Source organism: Gopherus flavomarginatus, chromosome 22, assembly GCF_025201925.1.
Source record: "Gopherus flavomarginatus isolate rGopFla2 chromosome 22, rGopFla2.mat.asm, whole genome shotgun sequence".
Lineage (NCBI taxonomy): Eukaryota > Metazoa > Chordata > Testudines > Testudinidae > Gopherus > Gopherus flavomarginatus.
The window spans coordinates 11,116,298-11,138,617 of record NC_066638.1 but is presented as its reverse complement, the minus strand read 5'-3'; the positions used below and the strand labels follow the sequence as shown (position 1 = coordinate 11,138,617).

General features: G+C 57.3%; 1 protein-coding gene across 6 annotated transcripts in view; it reads left to right on the top strand.

Moving 5' to 3' along the window:
* Positions 1-22,320, top strand: part of AHDC1 (AT-hook DNA binding motif containing 1) — a 109,964-nt gene that overhangs the window by 24,301 nt on the left and 63,343 nt on the right. For 2 of the 6 annotated variants that reach the window (XM_050931994.1, XM_050931991.1), the window contains exon 1: positions 20,218-20,822. The exons of 3 other annotated variants lie outside the window; for them this stretch is intronic. In XM_050931994.1, coding sequence (XP_050787951.1) covers positions 20,714-20,822 — 109 coding nt within the window. In that variant the 5' untranslated portion in view covers positions 20,218-20,713. Of the gene's footprint in view, positions 1-9,665; positions 9,685-20,217; positions 20,823-22,320 lie in introns of those variants that run through there. One more of the 6 variants, XM_050931997.1, reaches the window with a different exon arrangement.

Here is a 22,320-nt window from a genome sequence, read left to right as displayed (position 1 = left end):
TCAGAGCTGGCACCTCATGGTGCGGGCTGGGAGGTCCTCAATCGTGCCTGGCCAAGGCGATTATGGAATACACTGTTAATGATGTAGTTAGTGGCCATGATCCTGCAACGTGGGCTGCTAGTTCGGATCCCCGTGTCTTTGTGCAGTCCCAGTGACATCTGTGTACGCGCTAGCTCTGCCTGGGGCATGGGCAGAGAAGCGTTGCTATGCTCTGTGCCGTCTTATCCTGCAGCCCTGGCCGTGACTGCCTGCCCTTTTCCGGCAGAGCCCTGACCCCTGTCTGGGAGGCATGGGGCTGTGACGTCTTTTAGCTTGTCCTCGGAGCTGCTGTGGTGAATGGAGGGCGGATGGATCTTGAGCTAACCGGGGTGGGCGTTTGGATAGAAGGGGGTCCTCCGAGTGTCCTGGAGAAATGGTGGGGATGGGCCGTGGGTCGCTCCCAGCCAGGCCCTGCTGGAGTATCTAGTAGCCTGCTCTCCTACCAGGGTGATTTCCCCCTGGCTGGGCCGTGGGGCTGAGGCAGAGCTACCTGCACATCATTAGTGAGTCAGGAGCACTGAGGGGAGAGTAACCTGGTGGAGCTGGAGTTCACCCCGTGAAGGCTGCTGGGTGCGAGGGGGAGGAAGGAGTGCGGCCCTCGCTGCTGCTGCAGGCAGCTCATGCTTGGCTGCAGATGGAATGGCCCCAGGTGTTGCAGGGAATGCGGGCGGCTCTCTGGGAAGCTGGAGGGGGCCGGGTGGGGGCTGGGCAGGAGGCTTTAGCCTCATAAATCAGAGGTTCATCTTCCTTTCCCTCCCCCCCCCCATTTCATCTCTTGCCAAACCTGCTTTTCCTGCAGGCCATGTGCAGGGCCCGTGTCCCTGATCATCCCCAGAATGCAGAGACTGGAACAGCGCAGCCCCACTCCTGTGCGGCTAGGGGTGGGATCTCCAAAAAATATATTGTCCTCTGGACTATTTCCTCCTCTGCCCCTTGCCTCCCCTGCTGTCTTACCCTTCTCTCTACCCCTCACCCTCCCATGCTCCCCATCTCTTCCCGCCCCAGGGGACAGGGTTGGTCCGGCACCAAGCCCAGCCGGGGCCTGACCCAGGCCAGGGGCTCCTAGGCGCGACCACAGTGTGGCTGATAACCAGGGGACAAGGGGAGGTTGTCCCCAAGGTCTCCTTCGGTGGTTGCTTGGTAGTTCAGCAGCTCCTCCTGCAGAGTCCCCCAGCTGAAGCCCTAATCCACGGTGACACCGCGACCATCTCCGCAGCGGCTAATTGTGGTGTCCCCAGCCGAGGATTATGGTTTAAAGTGGGGAATAAGCAGCGGGAGCAGATGAGCTCCTAAGCAACAAAGCTCCTGTTTTCATGCAAGTGACTTTTATTATTACTATAATTAAAAGCCAACAGGAGGGAAAACGTGCCTCTGCTGAGCGTTCCCTGCAGGGTTGGCTGGGCAGGGACAGTGCCGCAAAGCTTTCTACCTGTCGGTGGGTGCGTAAGATCCAGCCTGTGTTTTAGGGCATCCTGCCAGGAGCAGAACCTAGGAGTCCTGACTCCCTGTTTGCTGCTCTGACCATTTGACCGCGCTCCCTCCCAAGCTGGGAATAGAACCGAGAAGTCCTGTCTCTACGCACTCGTCCCTTCCTTCCCAGCTCCATCTCACGCATGCTTATCCAGCACCTTCCATTGGAGGGTCTGCAAGTGCTTCGCGGACATCATAGAATCATAGACTATCAGGTTTGGAAGGGACCTCAGGAGGTGTCTACTCCAATCCCCTGCTCAAAGCAGGACCAACCCCCAACTAAATCATCCCAGCCAGGGCTTTGTCAAGCCTGACCTTAAAAACCTCTAGGGAAGGAGATTCCACCACCTCCCTAGGGAACCCATTCCAGTGCTTCACCATCCTCCTAGCGAAATAGTGTTTCTTGATATCCAACCTAAACCTCCCCCACTGCAACTTGAGACCATTGCTCCTTGTTCTGTCTTCTGCCACCACTGAGAACAGCCGAGCTCCATCCTCTTTGGAACCCTCCTTTCAGGTAGTTGAAGGCTGCTATCGAATCCCCCCTCACTCTTCTCTTCTTCAGACTAAATAACCCCAGATCAATAAACATCCCCGGGTCAGGTCCCTCCCTGTCCTCGGCTCTGTGGTGCTGTCCCCATTTCACGGGAGTGGGAGCTGAGACTTGAAGAGGGGAAAGTGACTCACTCACGGTTCCGCTGTGAGTCTGTGGCAGGAGGAGCAGCCAGGAGCCTTGATCCCCAGCCCCTCCCTGCTCTAACCACTTCTGCCTCCCCAATCCCCTCCCAAGGCCAGGAAGAGAACCCAGGAGTCCAGGCTGCCAGCCCTGTGCTCTAACCACAAGCCACCCCCCAGTGCTGTAATGCAGGCAAGTCTGTCTCTGGGGTAATCTGTGTGCTGAGTGAATCTAAACTCGGCCCCTATGAAAGGGGCTTTGTATACTCAGGGTAGAAGCAGGCCTGGCTCCTCCCCGGGCCGTCTCTCGGTCCTGTCCTGCTGCGCCTTTGCATCAAGGCCACCATTTATTGCGTCCTGCTTGGGAAGGTGACACAGTCAGCAGCTGTGGTTTAGCTCAGATCTATCTGGCCACGTTTCCACAGCTGAGCGATAAGCACAAGCTCCTTGCAAGAGCCTGAGCCACTGGGCCCGGCGCGGGCCGGTCTCTGGAGATGATTCTCTTTCAGGCCACGGGCCTCAGGTTTGCCCTGTTCTCTGCGCTAAGCAGGTGAAAATGGAGCTCGGAGCACTGAAACCGCAGCATGCCTGGTGTGTTCTCTTTAAACAGAACTGAAGTGGATTTCAGGCTGGGCGGAAGTGACCCTGGAGGCTGGAGTGATCCACAGAGCATCAAATGGGGAGCAATTTGCAATGCCTACCCGCCCGTGCCGGATTTGAGGTGAAAGGCTCTGTGTTTCATTGTCAAGCTCCGCAGATGAGCAGAGGAGGAGGGGGAGGAGTTTTGTCCTTTCTGTACTTCTGTGGCCGTCCCCACTGGAGATGTCTCCTAGCCTTTCTCCCTGGAGTTCAGTCTCCATGGCCCATTCAGTCCTGGGGGCCTCTGCTGAGCCTGCCACGACGCTGATTCTCAGGCTGTGGATTTCTGACCAGTAGGAACTGGCCTGAGACAAACCCATTCGTTTCAAGGAGCCCATCAGAAGGGGAGGAATTCGCAGTGCCTACCTGCCCATGCTGGATTTGAACCGAGAAGTGAAAGGCTCCATATTTTATTGTCAGTCCCCTAAATCTGAGCCAACCACCCCCATCCCGCATGTGGCCCACTCTAGTCAGTCTCCCAGGGTGACTATTAGGCTGTTACAACTGGCCACCTGTGGGGCACTTTGCCACACTCAGGAACTGCCCTCCCGTAGCCCACAGAGCAGGTCTCCCCCATGATCTAACCGTGACTAACCTGGCAAGCCCCGTGGCTGCAGTAAGATCAATCTCCTGCTTTTTTAAGCCCTCCAAAGCCCCTTCAATCCAGTCCTGTTTATGGGCGTTTCTGGCTGCGCTGCCCAGAGGGGAGCAAAGCGGCAGTGGCTGTGCCGGAATACCCGGGCTATTTATGTCACACCTTCGAGTTTGTCAAAGCGGCCTTCCGCCTATCAGTGTGACAGAGCAGTGCCGGCAAATGGCAGCTCTTTCTAAGCAGGTGCTTCTGCCTGGGAGCTGCTGGTTCCCCAGTGCCTGGCGCATTTGATTTCTCCGCATGGAATTCAGGGAGAATCAGCACTTTGGGGCGCATGCAGGATTCTTTGGGAGCCGTCCGAAAGCAGCCACTTGGCTGGAGGAAGCTTGCTGCTGGCAGAGGGATGTGATGATGTACTGGGACACAGAACTCACTTTGGCTGTCTGCGGCGTCACCTGTGTGCCTCAGTTTCCCCTCCCACTCTGTCTGGTTAGGTTGTGAGCTCTTTGGGACCAGGGCCGTCCCTCACTACTTGTCTGTGCAGCGCCTAGTGCAGTGGGGCCCCGATCCCAGTTGGGCACCTCGCACACCTGCTAACTAAGGGTGATGCTGAGCCCCTGTGTCTGTGCTGATTGCCTGCCCCAGGTGCCTGCACTGGCCTTGCTGAGGCCACCCAGGAAAGAGAGGCAGAATTTGGTGCCTGAGGCTTGGCTCTTGGAGGAAAGTGGCTTTGGGGCAGGGCTGGATGTGCATTGCACATTCCGAAGTAGGTGGGGCCCAGCCTGCTGCCCACCCAGCCAGTCAGACGGGTAAGGGGCCAGAAAAACAGGAGAGAAGCCTCAAATCTCTGGTTCTCCCTCATCTTCCCATATGCACTACCATCGTGCCTTCTTGTGTGCGGCCCCCATGGCACGTGCCTGCACTCAGCTGCAAGGCCTCGATCCTGGCCACGTTCAGGTCCCTCCTAAAGACCTGCTTTGGCCATTCTGCTTGGTGACAGGTATAGAAGTTGCCCATTGTTCCCCTTCTCCTAATGCCTGTGGATTGGTCCTTAGACTCTACGGTCCATCCATCCCTTTGTGAGTGTTTGGAAGATGCCTGGCAAGCAGCAGGCACTGCCAGAAACAATGATACACAGTGGACCAACTTCTTGCTCACCTTAAATATTCCCCTTTGAAGTTAATGTGGGGGAGGCATGATCATGGGAGAAAGGGAAGCAGGATTCAGAGCCCTGCATCACTCGGTTCCCTGAGCTGGAGCCTCTCGCTGAGCCGTGTAGTTCCTGCGCTTGGTACACCAACGTTTTGAATACTGCGTGCAGATGTGGTCGCCCCATCTCAAAAAAGATCTATTGGAATTGGAAAAGGTTCAGAAAAGGGCAACAAAAATGATTAGGGGGATGGAACAGCTTCTGTATGGGGAGAGATTAATAAGACTGGGACTTTTCAGCTTGGAAAAGAGACGACTAAGGGGGGATATGATTGAGGTCTATAAAATCATGACTGGTGTGGAGAAAGTAAATAAGGAGGTGTTATTTATTCCTTCTCATAGCACAAGAACTAGGGGGCACCATATGAAATTAATAAGCAGCAGGTTTAAAAGAAACAAAAGGAAGTATTTCTTTGCACAACGCACAGTCAACCTGTGGAACTCCTTGCCAGAGGATGCCATGAAGGCCAAGACTATAAAAAGGTTAAAAAAAAAAAAGACCTAGATACATTCCTGGAGGATAGGTCCATCAATAGCTATTAGCCAGGATGGGCAGGGATGGTGCCCCAGCCTCTGTTTGCCAGAAGCTGGGAGTGGGCGACGGGATGGATCACTTGATGATTATCAGTTCTGTTCATTCCCTCTGGGGCAGCTGGCATTGGCCACTGTCAGAAGGCAGGATACTGGACTAGATGGACCATTGGTCTGACCCAGTCTGGCCGTTCTTATGTTCTTATGAATGCTGGGGGAATCATAGGACGGCTGTTGCAGGCAGCTTCTCCCAGACCTGCCCATTGCAGGGTGTCTTGCATCTTCCTCTGAGTTCGCTTCTGTCAGCCACTGAGCAAAGTGCCTCCCTGCTCTGATGCTGTCCTCTGGCAGGTCCTGGGGTGCTAGGGGTGGGCATGGGAGACACGCCAGTCTGAAAGGTAGGTTTGTGTGCAGAGGTGAGGCTCCGGATTGTCCTGGCATCAGCATATTGGGGTTGATGTCCCCCCTTAAAGCTGCCCTGCCCCTGAAATGGGAGCCCAACCATTATTTCCCTGCCTTTGCTGGGTTTTGAAGTCCTGCCAGTAGCACTCTGCAGATCTACCTCATTAACAGGCAGCCAATTAGTACCCTCCCTCCCCACTCGCCCTTGTTCAGTCCCCTGAGGGGTGGGAACAAGCCGCAGGGCAAGCACCCCCCTCCCACCCTCCGGTCCCTTTAAGCTCTGGCTCTCTGCATTGTCCTGTCCCATCCTGCTATGTCCCTGGCCTGATGGCTTATTCCCCTCGATTCTGGCGTGCGGTGCCAGGGCTGCTCTCTCTCTGGACAGGAAGACGAATGAATTCCATTACGGGATTGTGATTTTATTCCACGTGTCAGGGAGTCTGAGATTAACTTGCTCACCAGTCTGTGACAAACCCAGACACACACACGCGTGCGCATAAACACAGAGGTGTTTGCGCGCCTGCTGCAGGTGGGGCCGGAGCAGTGCACCGAGCCCTCCTCTTCCAGCAGGGCCCGCAGGCAGATGTCCTTCTTTGCTGCAGCCCCTCATGCAGCAGGAGCCAAATGCCACTGCCTTTGCATGGAGGCCTTGCAGCATGCACCTTTCCTGGGCTTCCCCCCACACCCCCCAACCCATTGGGCAGCAGCCTGAGGGTGCAGAGGGCGACCCTAGGGCGAGCTACAGGAGGGGACCCTATGGACTGGGCAGAGCTCCTCGGGGCTGGTTCAGGTTCATTTGCAGTGGTGGGGGGAATGGTGGACTGCTCCTCTCGCTTCCTCGGCGTGGTCTCGAGAACAGCTGTCGTCCGGGTGTCTCCGAGCACGTCAGCCTGCCCTGGCGGGTGCTGAGCTCCCAGCACGGGTACAGTGGTTAAAAAAGAAGCGGGGAAAAGGCCCTGTGCTAAACTCCATATTCCCCAAGTGAGAAGTGTACGGCTAGCTCCCGGGGTGGGCACCACCCCACCCCTTCCATCCCCGGTGCAGCGGGGCTGCACACCAGGCCTGTGCTCCTCAAAATAGGCCTTAAGCAGCTCATAAGCAGTGCCCGGCCTTCCTGCAGGCCCCCGGCGCACGGGTAGCGTCACCTCCAGTGGCTTTCAGGGTGGGGCAGTGAAGTGTCTTTGCCCTGGGGAGGGAAGGCCTGGTGGCCCGGAGTGCGTGGTTAGAGCTGGCAGAGGAGGCGTCCCTGGCAGTGTTCCTCCTTCAGCCCTCTGTGTAATCCCTGGCACGCTGGCTCCGTGTCACTGTTGCTAGGAGAGTGGGTCCCAGGCTGCCCTGCGCCAACTGGCCTGTTGGCCGTGTGTAGGGAAACAGGAAGGGCTCCTTGGGCCCCTCTCTGGGCCCTGGCCTGGCAGGCTGCTGGGGGTGGGGGGTGGGGAAGAGACCCGGCAGGAAGGGCTGAGTTAGCACAGCTGCCTGGAGGGCTGGAGCGACAACCCGTTCAAGGCTGGAATGGCGGAGCCTGACTCCCGAGTACCTGGCTAAATGGCACCGGTTGTCGGGGGCCGTGCATCTGCCGGGGCTGTGTGTGCCACATGGCTGCAGTGCCAGGGAGGGCTCGGCACGGCTCGGCTCAGCTGGCTGCGTGTTAACAGCCAGGAAAGAGACACACGCAGGCAGTAATGAGCCAGGGAAGAATAGAAGGGCTGGGGAGTTGCAGTTGACCTTCCCAGTGCAGCTGGCGTCCTCCTTTCCTCTTGCCCCGCCCTGCGCTGATATGGGTGCAGGCAGCTGGCTATGTTTGCTGGAGGCTTTTGCATTCCACTTCTTGGGTCACTCGCCTTCTAGACCTCTCCAGGGAGTGAGGCTGCTGGGAGCTGGAGCAAACAACTGGAGGGCTCGGTGGCGGACAGACCCCAGCGTGGGGGCAGGAGGGGGGCTTCCAACACCATTGCCTCACTCCTCTTGCCTCCCCCCTTCACCGTGTGGGCACATGTTTGCCTCTTGGAGCAATTCCTGGGGTGGGTGTCAGTGAGATGCCAGGGGCTGGGAAGCAGGGTATTCCAGTTACGCGTAGGGAAAGCCTGGGGCGCAGTATTGTCTGGGCACTACCTGTATCATGGCAGAGGGCCCGCTAGGTATGTCGCAGTAGCCTGGTGGTGGGTGGTGGAGTGAAGCCAAAGGAGGGGGGAATGGGGCTTTCACATGACACAGTGGCAGATGGAAATTGGGGTGCGAGTGGGGCCTGTTCTGGAAAGGAGAAGGAAGTCGGCCCAGGCCTTGCTCGGTGGGTCCCTTGGTTCTGAACAGGCAGAGCTGCTGGGCTGTAGCAGCCGCATTGTTCCTGGGCTTGCCCTGGTTAATGTGTACTGGAATGCGCTGTGGAATTCTCCCTGGGAAGATTAAGGGTCTGTGCGGAGCCACAACAGCGCAACATGATTCAGTGCTGAAGGGAGAAGGGGAGGGAGGTAAGTGTGGGGCAGGGAGGAGAAGAAGGTCCGTGAGGGTCGAGCTCTCCCAGGGAGCCTGGCTGCATGGGGGAAGGTCAGGTTTGGCCAGATGCAGCCCCTCCACCCTCCCTCCAGCGCTTTGCACATTAATGCAAATGCACAGGCCTGAGTGGTTCATTAGCAGCGTGTGGAATGGAATAATGCATCCGCATCCCATTAGCCTAATGAAAAAAGGGAACGGGCACCTGGAACAAAGCTGCCGACTCTTGGCTAGTGTCCTGGAGCTGACAGCGCTGGGGCCCCTGCTTGCATAGCTGGGCGCATCCTTGGGGGCCGGGCATGCCCAGCGCCCGGCAAGGGGAGGCCAGCGAGAGAGGTGCCCACTCTGGACAGGACGGGGACACACATGGACAGCTTCCCTGGCGCCTCGGTGCGGGAGCTTCTCCTCAGTCTGAGCCAGGCACACATGGCCCAGTGTGGGGCGCATCAGGCAAGGGTGGGCAGTTGAGCTCATGAGCTGTCAGCTCTGCAGGGAACTTCCATCCTGCAGAACAGTACCCTTGGCCCCAGGCCTGCTTCTGTGGCTCCCCCATGGCTTTGACCCCCCAGGGCGCTTGGGAGTCAGTGCCACTCCCTGGTCCTAATGGCCCATGCAGCTTGCTGGCTGTGTTGGTGTCTGGACTGGGGCCCAGGGAGCGCTGGGGCCAGTGAGCATGGTGGGTGTGACCCAGATCTTGGCACGCCCATGGTCCCCCATGAACTGGCCACATCCTGATTAGGATTATGCCTGGATTTACTCTGACAAATTTGCTCCATTTGCTTTGCAGTTTCCCTGAGTGCTCAGCAGGGCGGAGGCTGCTTGGACTCCGCACAGGACCATGCAGAAGCAGAGGCTGGTGGGGGCGGAAGTGGGATGGGGGAAAATTTGACTCCTCTCCTCCTAGCAGGAGGGGCTGTCCAGACGTGGAGGAGTGTTAGCAGACAGCTCCTGCCCTCCTCCCTTCACCCAGCCTCTCCCAGCAGGCGGCGCTAGAGGGAGCAGCGGGGGAGTGTTAGGTGTGTGGGAGGGAGCAGGGAAGGATCAAGGGGTTCACAGCAGGTGGCGCTAGAGAGGAGCGGGGCAGGAGCAGGGGGCGCTGGAGGGAGAGGGGCAGGAGCAGGAGGGTCCCAGCAGGAGGTGCTGGAGGGGAGTGGGGTCGGGGCCGCCCGTCGGCCCCAGCAAGTTTTGAAAACAGCAAAGCAAAGCCCGGCTCCCCCAGCCAGAGTACCCGGCTCAGCTGGGCAGTCGTTCTGAGCCAGGCAGAGAAATGCCCTGGTCTCCGGTGCTGGGAGAGGGGAGGCTGAAGGATTAGGAGAAGTGTCGCCAAACAAACCAGGCTGTGCCGGAACCAATTAGCCTCTAGCAGGCAGCGTTTCGGATGCTGTTATTTCTGCCTCTGCTCTCCCTCCTTCTGTCTCTCTCTGCCGTTCTCTCTCTCTCTCTGGCTCCGCGTCCCTCCCCTTCCCCGTGCGCCCGCCCGCCCCCAGCATCTCCGCTGTCTCCATTCCTTGCCGTGTCGGAGCTTGTTTTGGGCAGCACAGGGTTGGAGTGAGTCACACCGCGCCATGCGGAGGAATTAGAGGAGACGTCTGCTGTCGCTGGGCATTGGGCCGCTCTGGCACCGTGGGTGGAGAACGGTGTGTTTTTTGTGAAACCCCCCGCCCCCTCACCCGCCCGCCCCCCACCCTGTCGCCCACCAGCATGGCCCGGGGTGGGGGGGTCTCTTGACCGAGGCAGCCGGCGGCTGAGTCACGGATGAAACTTTAGAGCCGTTGGAACTTCCCCCGTGCTGGGGGAAGTGGTTTATCGGGGCGACTGGGCCGGGCATGTGGTTACCCAGTTTCCAGACTGGGCCCAGCGCACCGGTGTGAAACCAGGGGCTTTATATAGAAGCCTGGCTCTGAGGCGAAGGAGGAGAGATGTCTCTCCCACCCAGGGGGTGGCGGGGGGTGAGGTGGCCTAGTATTTCCTGCTGGCCCCCTCCCCTTCTGAGCACAGCCATCTCCTCCCCTCGCCTTGAGCTGCGCTGGTAAGATATTGCAGCGTCCCTGGATCAGGAGGAGATTTAGGTCAAGTGCTCAAGTGAGTGGAAACAGCCATCTGTGTGGGGAGAGGCAAGGCCATCCGGAGCCCAAGGAGCCGATGGCCAGCGTTGCAGAGCAGGCCTCAAGGTGGGGGAGGAAGAGACCAAGGCGAGGGCGCTGGCTTAAAAAGGCGCCGCAGACTCGACGGAGCGGGCGCTCTTCCCGTCTGCGGGCTCATGGCCTCCCTTTGTCTCCTTCCTGCAAAATAAAAATACCACCCCCCACCCCCCCAATGCACACGCACACTGGCAGGGCTGCTGTCAAATGGAGGGGGAAAGCTGCCGGAGCTGCCTTGGCCAGGATCCAAGACCCTTCTGACATCTAACAGGAAGGTGTATGTTTGGGGACAGGGGAGGGAGAGGATAAAGCGATCCGAGTGCCAGGCAGAATTGGGCCTCGGGACGACACGCTGCAAAATCCCAGCCTTCTCCTAGGGCAGGCGTGCAAATCTCCCCGCTGATAACGATCGAAACCAGGAGGAAGCATGGCCTAGTGTGTGGAACAGGACTCCTGGGTTCAGGCAGGGAATGAGGGTGGAGCAGCGGGGGACCCGGAGTTCTCCCAGCCGTGGGAGGGAATGTGGTCGGAGGGTGCTGGGGAAGAAGGTATTTTCTTGCCATGAGTTAACCACCGCAAGGTAAAGCCTAGTGAAGTCAAGGCTGTTTGTAGGTTTCACAGGTGAGCAGATCGGGGCAAAGACTCTGGGGCCTCTAGGGTTTGCCCCAGTCTGCTAACTCATGGGAAGACCAAAGCGGGGGTAATTTTAAAGTAGGCTTTTACCTCATGTTAATTACAGGGTAGCAAACATGTGTTAAGGACACACCTTTGTCCTGGTGAAGACATGGCCTGAAGGTTAGAACCAGGGCCTGGGAATTAGGACTCCTGGGTTTTCTTTTTGACTCTCACTGACTCATTGGGCAAGTCACGTCACACCTCTGTGCCTCAGTTTCCCCATCTGGAAATACTATGAGCTTCAGAAACCCTGTACCACCCTCCCCAGAAGATGGCATTATATGCGTGGGCATATATTGCTGTAGTGTGTGAAGACCCCAATCAGATACCCGCCGTTGTGTTAGTCAGATGTTTACAAGGTTCTTAAAAGGTCTTTGAGATCCTCAAGAGAAAGGCACCAGAAGAAGGTAAAACAGTGTCATGAAGAAGTTCCCAGGCATCTGAGAACGGCAGGATATTGGGACCGCAAGGGATCATCCTCTGGGTAGGAAACCGGAGTCTGGCATTTTCTGTCCTTCACCTGCCGTGCTTGAACTGTCTCTGTGTTTCCTGTGGAGTTCTTTAATTTTCTGATTGCATGCATGCATGTGACGGAAAAGAGGAAACCCTTAAAAATCCTGCTGTGGGCGGGCATATGCAAACTAGGCTCTTTCCTGCAGATGGCACTGACGTGGGGTTGTGGGGCTGGCCCGGACCTGCTGATTCAGCGTTCCAAAGGCAACTGGGTCACGGGAGATTTCCTGTCCCGCAGTTTTTGAGGGATCACATAATCTCCAAAGTTAGAGGTGTGTGCAGTTAGAGGCAGTCAGGTGACCTTCGGCGGTCCACTGCTCCCGCGGATTTGGCGGCGTTTCTGTGGCTGATCTGCTGGTCCCACGCCTTCGATACCTGCTGCCAAATTCCCGCCATTGCTGCGGCACCAGCGGACCACCCGCAGGCATGCTGCCGAAGGGTGGCCTGACTGCCGCCCTCACAGAGACCGGCAGGCCGCCCCCTGCGACTTGCCGCCCCAGGCACACGCTTGCGGCACTGGTGCCTGGAGCCACCCCTGGGTTTGTGTATGCGGGGGGGCGGGAGGGGGGTGGGCAAAGGAAAAAGCCTTTCTCTGCCATCTTGTCCCTTCCTCCAGCCCCGGAGCTGCATCAGTCACTGCAGCGCTTTGCCCAGTCATATTCTAAATGATCCAAGCCAAGGGGGCTCTCCAGCCCACTACTTGGGAGGCCGTTCCCCAGGCTCATGGACCCATCGCACTGTTAAGAAACTTTGCCCTGTTATTCAGCCTGTTTACATGGTAATTTCATTCCCATTTGCTATGGAGGTGAAGCATTGGCTCAGCAAGTGTATAGCTGTTTCCTGGGCTGCTGAGGACAGGGTTTGTCTTGGTAGAGTGGGGCTGTTTGCGAGGGCAGGGGATGGTGAGATCCCAGTGCACTCTTAGGTCCTGATCCTTTCCAGAAGCTGGGAATAGGCGATGGGGGATGGATCACTTGGTGATTCTCTGGTCTGTTCATTCTCTCTGGGCACCTGGCATTGGCCTCTGTTGGAAGAAAGGACACTGGGCTAGATGGACCTTTGGTCTAACTCAGTATGAACATAAGAATGGCCACACTGGCCGTCGATGGCCTTTCCTAGGTTCCTATGTCCTTCAAACTGCTGCCAGCAGCTGGACCCCAGCACCGGCTCAGAGTCACACCAATGTCAGGCCCTTAGTGCCCTGCTGCCCCCACCCCCCTGCGTGACGCCCGTTCACTCAACGGGGAGGAAAGGCTCCTCAGTGCAACGTTCTGCTTTTAAACTGAGCTGGTCTCTCGCCTTTAAAACCGGACTCCCCGGGCTCCCAAGCCATCCCTGTCGCTGGGGCTCGGGGGGGGGCTTTGTCCTTTCTGTTTCCTTTCGTTATTTTGGTGGCTCTGTGCAGCTTTGCTGAATCTCCACTAGGAGGGTGATTTGATTTGATTTTCCCTCCAGGAGTCCTCTCTCCACTTTGCACTTTCTCTGCCAGCTCTGGGTGGCCCGGGGGGTGAGCAGCACCTCCAAGGAGGAAGCATGCGGGCAGCCGGTTTGGTGCTGGGGAGGGGTAGTTGTGGCAGGAGGAGATGGTGTCGCACGTGTGTCCGGAGGGATTGTGTGGGGTGGGTAGGGAGAAGGGGGGGATCTGGGATGGATGGAGAGGCATATGGGGCAGTGATGGGGGACTGGGTGAGAAAGAAGTGGTATAGGGTGCTGGGGGGGTGGGTACAATGGGAGCTTAGTGCTGGGGGAAGGTTGGGGTCGGGGGGGGGGGCTGGTTAGGGGAAGGGAGTTACTATGCTGATTTCCCTGAAGCAGGGGATCCTTGGGGGGGTGTAGTGACTGGGGGCTGGCAGGTGGAAAGGGTCTGTGGATTCCAGGAGCTGCTGGTTCTTTACCGTCTCAGAGGGCTCCATTAATTCTTTAAATATCCAGCCTTTCCAGGTGGGTTTTGTTGAAAATTAATTTCCGGAGCGATTTTAATTTCGCTGTAGTTAATTTGCTGTTTATTTTAATTAATTAACGTTGGGTAAATCTCCTCCCAAGCATCCCGCAGCCGTCTGTGGGAGCCGAACCCGGGTGGGAGTAGGGCCGCCCAGAGGGTTCAGAAGGTCTGGCGCAAAGAGAGGGAGCTGCAGTGCTTGTACTCACCCGGCGGCGGTCCGGGTCTTCGGCGGCGGGGGGCCCCTCAGTCACTCCACGTCTTCAGCAGCACTGAAGGGCCCCCCCGCTGCTGAAATGCTGCCGAAGACCTGGACAACCACCGGGCCAGGGCTCGGGGGGCCCCTGCAGGGCCTGGGGCTTGGGGCAAATTGCCCCACTTCCCACCCTGGGCGGCCCTGGGTGGAAAGTGTGTGGGGAGGGAGGGAGCCAGGGATGCCAGGGGATCGCGGGGGCCAGGGGTGCAGGAGGGAATCTTAGTCCTCTGCCTCATTCCTCTGTCCTGCTTGGGGTCTCGCCCCTAGAATGGCCTTGAGGATTTGGCTCTCGACTGAAGAAACGCATTGGGATCGATTAACTGGAGCATCCCCTCTGTGTCCATATGTGCTTTGGGTCTGGCACCCCAGGCCACCATGGCCCATCAGCAGCAGGAAGCAGCAATGCTCCAGGTCCCTGCTCCATCGCCCAGGGAGGAGCCCTCGGCTTGTTGAAGACAAGCTGAGGGGCAGTGTGGTCCAGGAGGTAGAGTGCTGGTCTGGCCATCAGGGGATCTGCGTTCTGTTCGTGGCTCTGCCGGTGGCCTGCTGGGTGACCTGGGGCCAGACGCTTCATAATTCTGCCCCCTTTTGTCCCCGTTGGCTAATTGGGCTGTAAGCTCGTCAGGGCAAGGATTGTGTGTGTGTGTGTGTGTGTGTGTGTGTGTGTGTGTGTGTGTTTGTGCAGCGCCTAGCACAACTCTCTTCCTGCCCCGGAGCTCGGCTGGGGCCTCAAACCACGGCTGTCATGTCAATAATAGTAATAGCATCAACCCCCACCCCTGGCTGGAGTTGTGGGCCTCCTTCCGGCCAGGGGCAGGGAGCCACCTGCTTCTCACAAGGGGTAGAGCCCCAGGGCAGCGGGGCTAGCGGAGAGAGGAGAGCAGGAAGCTGTGGCAGGCACAGGGTCTGCAGGAGCAGCGAGGAGGCTGGGGGGCGGCGTGGCCAGGGACAGAGGAATGTGCAGTGGGATCTACCTCCTAACCCCTTTGTGACTCCTGGGGAGGAAATGGGGGCGACCCCCAGGAGCCCCCTGCCCCGGGCTGCTGCTCTCCTCTCCTGAGGAGCATCAGCCAGCCAGGCTGCTGTTGAGAAGGGCCTACAGCCCTGCATGTGTCTCCGTCCTCCCCGTCTCCTCCCCCGCTGGGGGCTCAGGCCAGTGGCACCACAGGTGGCTCACCTGGCCTGCTCAGGGTGCAGGGTAGCAGCTGACTCCAGCCCAGGGGCCTGAGGGTCCCCCGCCCCTCCCACGCAGGGCACGTTCCCTCAGAGACAAAGGGGTTTAGGAGCCCTTGTCCTGTGGAGGGAGCCTATCTCACCTGGAGGCGTGGGGCCAGGCCTTGTGTGCACTGCAGTGGAGTCCAAAGGCCCCAGGCGGGAAGGTGCGAGGGGAGGCAGGATGGTTTGAGGGCCTGGCCTGGTTGGTCCTGACCCACAGATGTAGCCGCTGGGGGGAAGGGGTCCATGCTGGCAGAGCGGGCCCAGCCCTGGGCACCTCTGCGTGGGGCTATTGTATGGTAGCACCTTCTCTGGCTCTCCTGTGCCTGCCTCCCCATGATGCAGGGACACTGCACGGCCTGCTGCAGGGGCTCTCCAGGCCCCACGTCTCCTCTCCACGCCCCTCAGTGGCTCCTTCTCAGCCCCAGACTCACTTCCAGCCCCTGGCACAGAACCAGCCCTTCCCCTTTATCCTGCCCTGCAAGAGCTCTCCTGGAGCTATGGATCCCCCAACTTCCTCCCCTTCACTCTGGGGCTCCAGGCCCCTCTCCCCCTCCCTCCAGACCCCCACAGGACAGCTTTGCCCCAGACTCTGGGTCCCCATTTTACAGCCCCGCTTCCTGCAGCAGATCCCAGCAGCAGCCCCCAGCTGTCTTCTGCCAGCCATGGGGAAGGGGGCTGCCGTGATGGCTGGGGCGGGTGCCTGTAGCTAGGCCAGGGAGAGAAAACGAATGAACGGGTGGGGATGACAAACAGAGGAGTGCATGAGAGTGGGAATGTGCAGGGTTAGGAGAGGGATAGGGTGATGGGGCAGGAGGGGGTGAGGTGAGGAGCAAGCTAACATCAAAGCAAGGAATAGGAGAGAGACCTGAATGCCCTGGTGGGGTAGGGGATACGGTGGGGCTCAGAGCAGAGCTATGGGCGATAATGGGTGGGGGGAAGGGCCTCTGGGGCCCCAGCTCCACTGGGATCCACAGGGTCTGGTCTATGCCCCAGCGTGTAAGCAGGCCCTAGGGAGAGTGACTCCTTTAGTGGACCGGGCCCCAAGGGCCCCCACACTTCCGCTGGCTCGAGGCCCTGAGACTGAACCTGGGCTGTTGCTTAGAGGGCGCCCTGGGTACGTTAAAAACCGCCTGCTGGTCTCCTTCTGAGTCGGGCTCCCCCTGTCGATTCCACGGCTCCCCCTAGGCCTCCCTCCTCAGAGCCCCACCTCGCCCCTCAGCTCCTGCTGTCTGGCCTGACCTCACGGGTCCCTTGCGTTCATTGCGGCTGAATGCTGGGACTGAGCTCTAGTCATCGGGGGGCTATCGGGGCCCACAACAAACCAACTAAACTCTGTGATGCTCCCAGATGCACCCCTGCCTGGGTTTGTGGCCTGGCTAATTCTGGAGAGGTCAGTGGAACTGCTGGGGCTGGGCAGAGTCCCTGGCCCCGATCCTGGGCTGGAAAGCAGATGAGTCCCCTTGCTGGGAATTTGCTCACAACCAAGAGGGGGGGTGAGGTAGGTCAGGTAGAACAGATGCTGCCCCCCTCTGCCGGCGTGGGAGGAGGTGTGGCTGGAGCACTGTTGCCCTGCTTGCCCGGGGTGATGGAGTGGCCCGAAGAGGCCATAACTTAAAGCAGCATCTGGGGCTACCCTGCCTTATGTGAGCAGCCAGGCAAACCCTCAGCCAAGCCCAGAATTCAATGGGCACAAAGGTGGCTCCTTCCCCCAAATTGGGGCCCTGGGCCTCTGGCCCATCTGGCAGTGCCCTGCACATTTTGGGCACTTGGGGTGACAACTGCTGTTCTCTCCAGCACTGGGGCCGTGTGGGGCTCTGCGTGGACAAATAAACAGGCCCATTTCTGACCTCCAGGAGCTTGCAGTCTGACTTGGACTCAAAGTAACCCCGAGCCCTGGGCCATAACATGTTGCAACAGCTGCGCTCGATCCAGCCAAATTGCTGGGCTGACTTCAGTGGGGTCCTGAGAACGTGGAGGTGGAAGGGAGTGGTGAGGGTCTCCATGGGTTTGCAGAGAGCTAATCCTGGTGCCCAGGGCACTGGTGAATCCATGGAGACCCTCACAACACCTTGCAGTTACTCAGGGGAAGCTGGGCTCTGGACCAGCGGGGTCCCCGGAGCCTTTCCCTGCTGCACTGTGGAGCATTGGAGGGTGGGGTCCGTCCAGAGATCTTTCCCTTGCAAAGCAGTCCAAAAAATGGAGGAGTTGAACTTGCCGGTGTGCGGGGGTAAAGAGGAAACCTAAATCTCTCTAGAATGGAATCGACACAAGGGGATGCTGGGCCAGGGCTCCGTCTGCGAGCACACGCGCACTTGGTGCACGCCAGGGCCTTGACTTCCCTGATCCGGGGGATCCAAGTGTGGGAGGCTTTGAGGAGGCTGTTGCTAAGAGGTGCCAGGGATGTGCTGAGCCGGGAAGGGTTAATGGCACCAGGACTTTCGGAGAGTCTCCCTCCCTCCCCTGCCTGCCTTGTGTTCTTGGCAGGGAGGCTCCCCTAGATAAGGGGAAGTGCACAGGGGGGAGTCGACCAGAGAGAGCCCTGCTGCTGGCAAGGAAGCAGAGACCTTTATTCAAACTATGTGTCTGGAACCAGCCTCCGGGAGCAACAGAGAGAGAGAGACAACAACAGGGACCCAGGGGTGTGGTGTGGGAGGGAAACTCCCTGTTACATTTCACCCTCCGGCCCAACCGTCTGGTGAACGGCAAAGCAGGCTGGGCTGGTGGGGAGGCAGGGAGGGAGCAGAACTGTGTCTGTGCCTAAAGTGAGTCCAGATCCGCTCAAACCGCAGGGCTTTGGAGGCACTGCCTGTCCCGAGTGCTGGGTGCACAGCCAGCCTCTTCAGAGAGCACAGCTCCTAGGCTGCAGTGTCTGCCTGCCTTCCCCTGCCTCGGCTGGGAGTGCGGGATAGCTAGCTTCCCACCCCTCCATGCACGAGTGGGAAGGCATCTCCCCAGCGTGGAGAGGAGCGCGGTGTGGCTTAGTGAGGGAGGGAGCACTGCCTCATGGTTAGAGCAGGGCTAGGAGGCAGATGACCAGAGTGCTGTGGACATGAACTGGAGCATTTAGGCTCCATCTCCACCACTGCCTGGAATGACCTCAGCTAGCAGTGCCATGCGCCCAGGCCCAGCCATCCAGGCCTTTCACAAGCATTGGCTGCAACGCCGGGGGACGAGCCCTTTATCTCGGCTCTGACTGAGTGGATGCCTCGTATAATGGACCAAGCAACCACGAGGGATTTTGTCTGGAGCTGGCTGTGCTCAGCACCTTTGAAAATCAAGCCCTTTCAGCACCATACCTCGGTTTCCCCATCTGTAAAAGAGGGATAATACTGAGCTGGGGAGAGGGGCTGAGGATTCATTCATTAATGTTTGAAAAGCACTTAAATAATTCACCACATTCAGTGGCAAAAGAAACCCGGCTAGTACATCAAGCCCCCTGCATTAGCCTCTCTCTGCATCCCTGAGCGTCACTCGCAGCATAGCACATAGAGGCAGGAGGGGAGCAATCCAGAACTAGGAATCTAAATGGGTCAGAGCCTAAGGGTGCTGCATGGTGGGGATCCTGCAGACTGGGATATGCCCCGGGCAAGTCTGGGTGCAAAAGTTCTTACAGATAGCCCCAGTTATGCTGGTGATGTTTCCCTTTGCATGTGTAAATCCTCTCCTTTAGCCCAGGAACGGCTGCCCTCACTCGTGCAAATGCCCATATAAGCAGATGCATTTGCAGATCCAGTGCACTTGCAGATTACTGGGGCAAATTACTGCTGATTTATTACCAATTCATTATTTGTATTCTGGTTATGTCCACAGGCCTTAAAGTAGGATCAAGGCCCCATTTTACCAGGCCCTGGGCAAACATGGAGAGAGATGCCTTGTGGGAAACGTGGAAGATACTGAAACGCTATGACTGCCATAGTTCTTTGCACATGTATAGAACCGTTTGGGCTTACTGTGTCCTTACTTAAGCAGACGGTGTGGACAACTGGCTTGAGCAGTGGACTAGGACTCAGGATACCTGGGTTGTGTTGCCACTTGCCTGGTGGGTGTAAAATGAAGCTATTGACGAGTTCTTTGTAAAGTGCTTTGAGATCTGTTGATGAAAAGTGCCACAGAAGAGCTAAGAATCATTGTTATTAGGCTCGCAGAGGCGAAGTGATGTGCCCAAGGTCACACAGGCTCCCCATAGCCTGCTTTGTCCACATGATCATCCACCACGATCCATCTGTTTGGTAACACCATGCTACATGCTTGTTGCAAGGCTCCACCAAAGTTGCTGGGATTTAATGATTCATGTCAGAAGTTTGGCTGAGGCCCGAGAACCGGTCTGGTTGAATTATTTCGTTAGGGATATTTTTTTGATGAAAATGGCTTTTTTGCGGGGGGTCAAAATAGAAATTTCTGTGGGAAAATGTTGATTTTGAGCAAATGGTGGTGAAGGGGAAGGGGGTGTGGCTTCGCCAAGAAATGACACATTTTCTGTTTCTAGCTACTGAACATGTTCAGCCAAATCCCTGCAAAATTTTCAGCTTTGGCAGCCCGAAACTGAAGCTGTTTGCAGAAAAATGTCAATGAAAATGAATTTCATTTTCCATTTGGGGGTGGGGGAGAAAGGGAGAGAGAGACACAAAGGCATCTGCAGCCGTGTTCTACAAACAGACCTGTTGCGTGAGCCTGGCTGTATCAAAAGTTCCTGAAACGTGGAGATTTCTTGTGGATTTTGGAGCTTGAATTGCAGTTTCACTCAGAGAAATGCATAGTGAGTGTGAGAATGTATGCGAATTCCTATGACTCAAACTTGAGGAAAGGTTCCTACAACCGCCCTGTGAACTGAAGATTGTCCCCGCCCTCTGTGCTGCTGGGCTCCAGGAATCTGCAATGCATTACTCTTTGCCTCTTCTTTATCTATAAAGAACATTGCCATGAGAATGGGATCTTTGTTTCACAGGGTGCATCTACACTAGGCAAGCAAGCTGCTGCAAGGACGCCACTGGCATGGAGTGGCTGGTTCCTGCTTGTCCTTGTATCGGGTCAGTGAATCCAACCCAGCATCTGACGGAAATGCTTTCACTCCTTCGCACGCGGTGCATGCAGCCTGGCTGCGCCGGTGCATTGTGGGATGCCTGTGGCACCCAGCGCGGTTGCTGGGAGCAGAGGCTTTTGGGTAACTTCCACATGCGGGACAGAGTTAGGAGCAGCAGCCTGGGTTTTTGTTTGGGTGGTGTTTTGCCCCTAGCCACACAGGGGAGAAATCCATTATACGAGGCATCCACTCAGTCAGAGCCGAGATAAAGGGCTCGTCCCCCGGCGTTGCAGCCAATGCTTGTGAAAGGCCTGGATGGCTGGGCCTGGGCACATGGCACTGCCAGCTGAGGTCATTCCAGGCAGTGATGGAGATGGAGCCTAAACACTCCAGTTCATGTCCACAGCTCCCAGTTCTGTTGCCTGCCCGTGCTGGGAAGCTACTGACAGGGATACTCCTGAACAAACAAAAGGGCTTGTGCCTTGGACTCCATTGCAAGGTTTGGGGTTGGGAGAGCACTGCGTTACTTACAAAACGGGGCCTGTCCCTGCTCAGGGTCACCTGGCCCCTCCGCACCAATAGGATTCGGGTGTCAAGTGGGCAGGGAGCAGCAGGCCTGCAGGATACCTTAAAAAGCGCAAAGCTCCTGTTTTCATGCAAATTCCTTTCGTTCGGAGTGAGCTGGGAAGGCTGGAGGAACGGGGCTGGGGGATGACCTCTGGGGAGACGGGGGTCATCATTCAGCTGGAGTCAAGATTGAAACCTAGTGCTCCGTGGGGCTCTCCTCCAATGATAATGAGGGACGAGGGCGGTCTGTGCTCGGAAGAGTCCCGCCGCTGGGACAGCCGGGTTGACCCCATTCCACACTGAGAGTCCTCGACATCCTAGGACCAAAGCATCAGGGATGCTGGAGCTCCGTGGACAAAGAAACAGCGACCCCGGTCCTAGACCTTGCTGCGGGCAAAGCCAGGGGTCTCTTGCTCCATTGCCAAAGATCTCCCAGATATTAGAAGGTGTTAATCAGGAGAGCGGCTGTCTGTCCTCGCCTTATCTCTGTCCATTCCCGGGCAGATCATGCATCCCACCTTCACCAAGCAGGGAGTTGTGGGAGACAAGCTCAGGCCCTGGAGATAGAAGGGTACTTCTGTTTTTGCGGGTCCAGCTTGAGACACCTTGAGCCTGGTTCTCAGAGGGGCCAGACCTGAGCAGCTCTACACGCTTCCTGAAACCAGGCCCCTGGTGTCTCAGGGGCTCCTGAAAAGAGCAGCCAAGAATGCTAGACATCTGAATGCGTCACTGTGGGACATTGGAGCCACGCAATAGCCAGCATGTCTGGATAGGGCTCTGCAGAAGCCATCCTTGGAGATACAGAAAGGGGCAACACCCTGACAGAGGGCAGGGCAATCCCGGCATATAAAAACTGGGGTCCTAGTCCTGGAGTCCCACGGGGCTACTCCCAGGAGGAAGGGCTGTGGGGTCAGGGCCTAGTGTACGTGCGGTAACCTGTGGAATCTGGCACACTCTCAGGGGCCAGGAGAGCGAAGCTCAAGGGGGTTGGATTATGGTCAGAGGAGCATGCCGCAGCCTTCATAGCCTTTGAGGGCGGGAGGGATTCTTGCCATCCCCTGGTCTGATCTCGTTCGGGTGGGTGCACCCTCCCTCCGCATGGGGCTGGCCTTGCCGTGACGTTTGTCCTGGGCAGGGCTGCTGTGGTACGTGGGAAATGTTCCGAGACCCCTTTGTGCTGGTCCGAGTTCAGGGCAGCGCAGGAGCGACTCTTAGCAGGGTTTGCAGCAGGAACACAGTCCATCAGGATACGATTCACCTTTGGCAATTTCCTCCCGGTTCTCCAGTCAGCCACAAACTGTTATTTTGTAGTATTGACATCAAGGCCGTGAAATGTGACTTCATTCCTAGCTGGCAGCGGAGCAGGTTTATACACAGGCACCGGTGAGCTATTTAGAGTGTGACCTTTTCGGGGCAGAGGGCGTTTCCTGCTCCATCTGAACAGCACCTCACACGGCAGTGCCCTGATCCTGCCTGGAGCCTCGGGAATATGCCTGCAATCCAAATAATTAGAAATACTCCTATTTTGTGTATATGTCTGTCTAATTAATCCCATAGGAAACTAGGGTTTGCCCAACCAGTGGCCAATCTAGCATCTAAGAGCGGCCTACAAGCATTGTCCCATAAAGCATCTGATCAGTTGTGTATCTCGGTAGATGGTGAAGTAGGAGCAACTTCTTCCTGACCCCTGAGGTGCCCAGCTCCTACCCTGAAGCCTGGAACTGGATCCCCCTTAGCATGTATATAACGGATAGTGGTGGTAAAAATTATCCAGCCCTTTTAAAATCCAGCCACGGCACATGACCTTGAAACCTCCAGTGGCAGCAGTTCCCATAGGAACAGTGCCTAAAGCAGCAATGTCTTTACCTGGCTCAATCTTGAGCGACCCCCTCGTTCTCTGATGATGGTTCCGCAAAGCAAACGAGCATCTGATCTGCCCTTTGC